The sequence below is a fragment of the Carlito syrichta genome, unplaced genomic scaffold (assembly GCF_000164805.1).
Source record: "Carlito syrichta isolate Samal-C Ts95f unplaced genomic scaffold, Tarsius_syrichta-2.0.1 Scaffold307258, whole genome shotgun sequence".
Lineage (NCBI taxonomy): Eukaryota > Metazoa > Chordata > Mammalia > Primates > Tarsiidae > Carlito > Carlito syrichta.
This window is the reverse complement of record NW_007251354.1, coordinates 503,010-509,991: the sequence shown is the minus strand read 5'-3', so window position 1 is coordinate 509,991 and position 6,982 is coordinate 503,010. Positions and strand designations below refer to the sequence as shown.

Sequence of the window (6,982 nt, the reverse complement as noted above, 5' to 3'; positions counted from 1 at the left end):
CCCTGCACTCCAGTCTGGGTGACAGAGTGAGACTCCAACTCAAAAAAAAAAAAAAATACAACGTTTATTAATTCAACAAATATTTAATGGGTACCTAGTATGTTAAGTACTGAGCTAGGCAGCCTCTATAAAATCACTCAATAGGGCAGTAATTCATTGTTGAAAACAACTCAGAACTATGAAGAAAAAGCAAATATTTTGGCTTCTGAAATACCTCATTCTCCAGTGTTCTAGCAACAGCCATACTACTTACAGTTCCAAAATGAAAGTAAATATCTGTCACATACCTAAAATCTTATCAAAATAATTAAGGAAAGAATCTGCATCAAAAGTGATTGGAGCCTCAGAAGGTTCTCTGCAAAATTAAAGGAAGGGACAATTAATTTATCTTGAACACAACTGTTCCCCATTTTTAGGAAAACTACCAAAGGTATAATCTTGAAGGAGGCACAACAAGGAAAACTGTAGCTAAAAAATCCTTGTGCTTACTGGACTTGCAGGACAATAGAAATGTGAAAGTTTGATTTTTTAAAAAGTAAAAATTGTACCATATTGATGCACATTTAACTTATGCTGATTCAGTTACCTAACCACTCTTTACCCCCCCACAACATCTAACATTGCCAAAAAGTTATCTGAGTTTATTTAAAATTTATCCCTTTAAAAACCAAAGCTTAAAAAAATAAATAAGAACATATCTTTCCTTATCCTTGTTTTCTCAAAGAGAGAATACTGAAAATAAATTTTTGTCTTTTCACGAGGCTCAAGCACATCAGTGCTAATAAAGATATATTTGCTGAGTCAGAAGCAATCTACCTTTTAAAAAATCTTTTTTCTATCTGCCTTTCCCCCCATTACTTGCCAAATATAACTTCGTATTCTTTCTGTTATTACTTCTGCCTCTAGTGAATCCCTTTATCCCCTTCTTTTGAGTTTGCAGCTTCCAATCTGCTTATGGGGTGGGAGATCAGAAGTCTGAACTTGCTGAAAGTTAAATGTTGAGTCCATTAGGCTCTAATAATAATCTAAGAGTAAAATACATGGTTTCCATGCATGGTTCTAGATGGAGGCTTTTAGCTCTGTTGAGTGGTCCTTCTGACTTACTTCAAGGCTTGCAAAGGGTCAGGCTACTAGAAATCTGACTTCAGATAAGTAAATTATCACCAGTCTAGGCATAAAAAGACAGAAACAAAGAAGTGCAAATCATTTACTCAAAAAAAAAAAAAAGAGTGGAAATGGCAATGATTTGTGACTTCAACATTTGGGTTCTAACTATATACAGGGGTGCCAAAAAGATGTATACACATTTTAAGGGATGTTATCTATGCATTACTTTTTATTTTTTTTAATTTTTATTATTATTATTATTTTTTGAGTTGGAGTCTCACTCTCGCCCAGACTGGAGTGCAGTGGCCGCTCCCGGCCACCGCAGCCTCGACCTGCGGGGCTCCAGCAATCCTTCCGCCTCAGCCTTCCGAGTAGCCGGAATTACAGGCATGCGCTACCACGCCCGGCTGATTTTTTGATTTATTGTAGAGATGAGGTCTCGCTGCCCAGGCGGGCCTCGAACCCGCGGGCTCAGGCAATTCACTCACCTCAGCCTCCCAAAGGCGCGGGATTACAGGCTGAGCCACCGAGCCCGGCTGCATTACTTTTTAAAGTTGAATTGAATTACGGTAGCAGTGTGTAGTATGATGATGTTCACTCAACCATGCTTCTGCCATTTTATTTGACTGTCCTGCCTCTTGCATGGTGACATTAGCATTCATTTGATTAATGCCATCTTTTGAGCAAATGTCATACTTAAAATATGTATACATTTTTTGGGGCCCCCGTATTATGTCTAGACTTTAACATTAATTACCGAGGCAGCTCTGCTCCCTTGTGGGTTGAGACTTTGGATATGAAAGCTTTCATGCTCTCTGAGACTTGAGTTAAGTCATAGTTCTGTTCCTTCTCCTCCTTGGAAATGGGCTCTGATTCTTTTTTGCCAGAAGCTTCCTGCAGTAGCTGGTCCAGCTGATCTGGTGAGAGATCTAACCACTGGTCATCTGAAAAAAAAAGAAAGCATGATACTGCTCTTCTATAGTCACAAGATAGGTACTGCTGGAAAAGGACCCTGTGAGACTTAGTGGAAGTTTAAATTCTTTTTAATCCTTCTACTCTGTTCTACTTCATCACTTACCATCCTCTGGGGGAAGATTAGCCTCTTCTTTCTTAAGCTCTTCTATATCAAATGGTATTGTCTGTAGTAAGGTTAAGATTTCTTCACCGGGGATCAGAGCAAGAGAACTGTACAAAATAAAAGACATGAGTATTTCTTTGTAAAAGAACCTAGAATAGTAATCATAAAAGCACAGCATTTTAAAGCTGGAAGGGATTAGCTAGTCCAATTTTTTTTTTTTTAGAGACAGTTTCACTATATTGGGCTGAACTTGAACTCCTAAGCTCTCACCTCAGCCTCCTGAGTAGCTGGTACTATAGGTGCCTGTGACCATGCAGTGCTATAATTTGTTTTCACACTTTTTTTTAAGTTGCTGACCTCTTTTTCTCAAATACAATTTTACCAGGAACTCTAAAATATAGAAGAACTCAAAGAAAAATGGCTTTGATTAAAGTGGAGGATGGCGGCTCAAAGATCTACCTATTTTGCTTTCTCCTTGGGCTCTGCAGTAGGCTCCATGGAACACCATTATGAAGCTACTTGGTCTAGAACAACCCTTCCAATTTACACACACACACACACACACACACACACACACACACACACACTTTAAATTTTATTTATTTATTTTTGAATTGAAGTTTCACTCTGTTGCCCAGGCTGAAGTGCAATGGCACACTCATGGCTACTGCAGCTTCGACCTGCTGGGGGCTCAGACGATCCTTCTGCCTTAGCCTTCCAAGTAGCTGGAACTACAGACACATGCCACAACGGACCTGCCTGGGCAGTGAGACCTCATCTCTACAATAAATCAAAAAATCAGCCGGGCGTGGTAGCAGGCACCTGTAATTCCGGCTACTCGGAAGGCTGAGGTGGAAGGATCGCCAGAGCCCAGCAGGTCGAGGCTGCGGTGGCCGGGAGCGGCCACTGTACTCCAGTCTGGACGACAGAGTGAGACTCCAACTCAAAAAAAAAAAAATATATATATATATATTTATTTATTTATTTATTTATTTATTGTAGATACGAGGTCTTGTCAAGTTGCCCAAGCTGGTCTCAAATCCCTGGGCTCAGGCAATCCTCTCCTCTCGCCTCTGTGCTAGGATTATAGATGTGTGCCACCATGCCCAGCTACATACATATTTTCTTATGAGGAAAAGAAGATCCAGAAGGAAAGTATGAATTAAAGTAATCTTGCATGCATTATATGCTTTAAACACATTTTCTTATTTAGTCCTCTAATTATTATTATGAGGAGGTAATATCCTGTTTCGCAGATGAGAAAACTAGTGGCCAAAGAAGTTCCATAACTTTTCTAAGGTCATTTACTTGGACAGAGTAAAGGCTTGAAGTCAAGTCTCCTGATACTATCTCGTGCTGCTCCTACTATAAGCTGATGAGGAAATACATACGGAGATTATTTAGCTAATGATTGAGTGACAATGGTAACATCACTTGTTACATAAACTGATGGACCCCTGTCTAAATAATTAAGAATGGAGCAAATCAGGTCGTATAAAGTACTTGCTTTCACTTAATAAACATACATAAAGTACTTGCTTTCATTTAATAAACACTCAGGAGGCTGAGGTGGGAGGGAGGATCACTGGAGCTTAGGAGTTCAAGTTCAGCCCAATATAGTGAGACTGTCTCTAAAAAAAAAAATTGGACTGGCCAATCCCTTGCATAATCATGTGGGTGATGGGGAATTGTCCCTACTCCTTATCATGTAAATATTACTAGGAGAGAGAAAAGAAATAACCAAATAATCATAACAAAAGGCAAAATAAAATCATGCTGAAATACCAAATGCTAAAGAGAGTCACAGAAGATGATTACTTTTATGGCATATTCTAATTCCTTTGCTGGGGAGAACTAAAGTAATCTTGCATACATTATATGCTTTAAATACATTTTCTTATTTAGTCCTCTAATTATTATTATGAGGAAGTAATATCCTGTTTTGCAGATGAGAAATATAAACTAAAAATTCAGGTAGATGGCCTAGGTCATAAAGTAAAGTACAGTTCTGGGCCAGGCTTGATGGCTCATGTCTGTAATCCCAGCACTTTGGGAGGTGGGAGAACCACTTGAGCCCAAGAGTTTGAGGCTGCAGTGAGCTATGATTGTATCACTGCATTTCAGCATGTGTGACAGAGGGGGACCCTGTCTCTTAAAAACAAAAACTTCCAGCTCTGCTAGTCTAGAACACAGCCCTGGCTTTTTTTCTATTTAGTCTCCCGTAAATAGCTGGTCCATGAAGAAAGGCCACTAATACAAGGTCTATATAGAAAATACTAACTCAACAACAAAAAAACTCCATCCAAATTAAAAAATGGACAAAGAATGTGAATAAACATTTCTCCAAAGAAGATATAACAATAGCCAATATGTACATGAAAAGATGCTCAACACCACTAATCATTAGGGAAATCCCAATCAAAATCACAATGAGATACCACTTCACATTCATGAGGATGACTATTAAAAAAAAAAAAAAATGGGCCAGGTACAGTGGCTCATGCCTGTAATCCCAGCACTTTGGGAGGCTAAGGTGGGAGGATTGCTTGAGCCCAGGAGTTTAAGAACAGCTGGGGCAACAGTTTAGCAAGACCTAGTCTCTACAAAAACATAAAAAAGAAAAAAATTAGCCAGGCATGGTGGTACACACCTGTAGTCCCAGCTACTCAGGAGATTAAGGCAGGAGGATCGTTTCAAGCAAGGAGGTCAAGGCTGCAGTGAGCCGTGAATGTGCCACTGCACTCCATCTTGGGCAACAGGGTGAGACCCCGACTCAAAAACAATAACAACAACAACAAAAACAGAAAAGAAAAAAAAAAAAAACAGAAAATAAATGTGTGGGTAAGATTGTGGAGAAATTGGGACACTTGTGCATTGTTGGTGGGAATGTAAAATAATGCAGCTGCTGTGGAAAACAATAGGATGGTTCCTCAAAGTATTAAAAATAAAATTATATGCAACCCAGCAATACTGCTTCTGGATATATATACAAAATAACTGAAAGCAGGATCTCAAAGAAATATTTTGGTTGGGCTCAGTGGCTCAGCCTGTAATCCCAGCACTTTGGGAGGCTGAGGTGAGTGGATTACCTGAGCCTGCGGGATCGAGACCTGCCTGGCAACTTGACGAGCCCTCATCTCTACAACAAATAAAAATTAGCCGGGCGTGGTAGCGCGTGCCTGTAGTTCCAGCTACTTGGAAGGCTGAGGAGAAGAACTGCCGGAGCCCAGCAGGTCGAGGCTGTGGTGGCCGAGAATGGCCATTGCATTCCAGTATGGGTGACAGAGTGAGACTCCAACTCAAAAAAAAAAAAAAATTTTTGTATACCAATGTTTAGAGCAGCAGCATTCACAATAGCTAAAATGTGGAAATAACTCAAATGTCCACTGAAGGAAAAATGAATATACAATACGTGATATATACACACAATGAAATATTATTCATTCTTAAGAAAGGAGGCCAGGTTCGGTGGCTCAGCCTGCAATCCCAGCACTTTTGGGAGGCCAAGGTGAGAGGATTGCCTGAGCCTGGGGGGTTTGAGACCAGCCTGGGCAACTTGGCAAGACATCGTCTCTACAATAAATCACAAAAAAACTAGCCAGGCATGGTAGCGTGTGCCTGTAGTTCCGGCTACTTGGAAGGCTGAGGCGGAAGGATTGCCAGAGCCCAGCAGGTTGAGGCTGTGGTGGCCGGGAGCATGCTACTGCATTCCAGTCTGGGTGACAGAGTGAGACTCCAACTCAAAAAAAAAAAAAAAGAAAGAAAGAAGGAAATTCTGACACATGCTACAACATGGATGAACCTTGAAGACATTATGATAAATAAACTAAGCCACTCATAAAATATCACTTTTTTTTTAGTTGGAGTCTCACTCTGTCATCCAGACTAGAGTGCAGTGGCCGCTTCCGACCACCGCAGCCTCGACCTGCTGGGCTCCAGCGATCCTTCCGCCTCAGCCTTCCAAGTAGCCGGAATTACAGGCATGCGCTACCATGCCCAGCTGATTTTTGATTTATTGTAGAGATGAGGTCTCGCTGCCCACGCGGGTCTTGAACCCGCGGGCTCAGGCATTCCACTCACCTCAGCCTCCCAAAGGTGCGGGATTACAGGCTGAGCCACCGAGCCCGGCAAAATGTCACATATTATATGATTCCACATATGTGAGGTACCTAGAATAGTCAAATTCATAGAGACAAACAACAGAATAGTGGTTATCAGGGGCTGGGTGAAGAAGAAACGGGGAGCGATTGTTTAATGGGTACAAAGTTTTAGTTTAGGAAGATGAAAAAATTTCTAGAGATGGATAGTGGTAATGGTTATACAACAATGTGAATGTACTTCATGCCACTGAACTACATTTTTTTTTTTTTGAGTTGGAGTTTCACTCCACCCAGGCTAGAGGGCAATGGCACACTCACAGCCACCCCAGCGTCGACCTGCTGGGCTCTGGCAATCTTTCTGCCTCAGCCTTCCAAGTAACCAAAAGTACAGGCATGTGCTACCACACCCAGCCTAAATTTTTTATTTATTGTAGGGATGAGGTCTTGCCAAGCTGCCCAGGCTGGTCTCGAACCTGCAGCCTCAGGCAATCCACTCGCCTCAGCTTCCCAAAGTGCTGGGATTACAGGCTGAGCCACCAAGCCTGGCCAATATTTTCCCACAATAAAATATGTGTGTGTGTGTGTGTGTGTGTGTGTGTACACACATAAAGACAAATGGAAGACAGTGATAACAAAAACAAATGACAGACAAAGAATACTCACCAGAAAAGTGTTGCCAACAAGCTGATGGAAATTA

The 6,982-nt window shown here is 41.1% G+C and overlaps 1 protein-coding gene across 2 annotated transcripts in view; it reads right to left on the bottom strand.

Moving 5' to 3' along the window:
* Positions 1–6,982, bottom strand: part of ECD (ecdysoneless cell cycle regulator) — a 30,806-nt gene that overhangs the window by 4,091 nt on the left and 19,733 nt on the right. For both annotated transcript variants that reach the window (XM_008064286.1, XM_008064287.1), the window contains 3 exons: positions 2,186–2,292; positions 1,865–2,051; positions 288–355 (listed from right to left, as the gene is read on the bottom strand). In XM_008064286.1, coding sequence (XP_008062477.1) covers positions 288–355; positions 1,865–2,051; positions 2,186–2,292 — 362 coding nt within the window. The remainder of the gene's footprint in view (positions 1–287; positions 356–1,864; positions 2,052–2,185; positions 2,293–6,982) is intronic.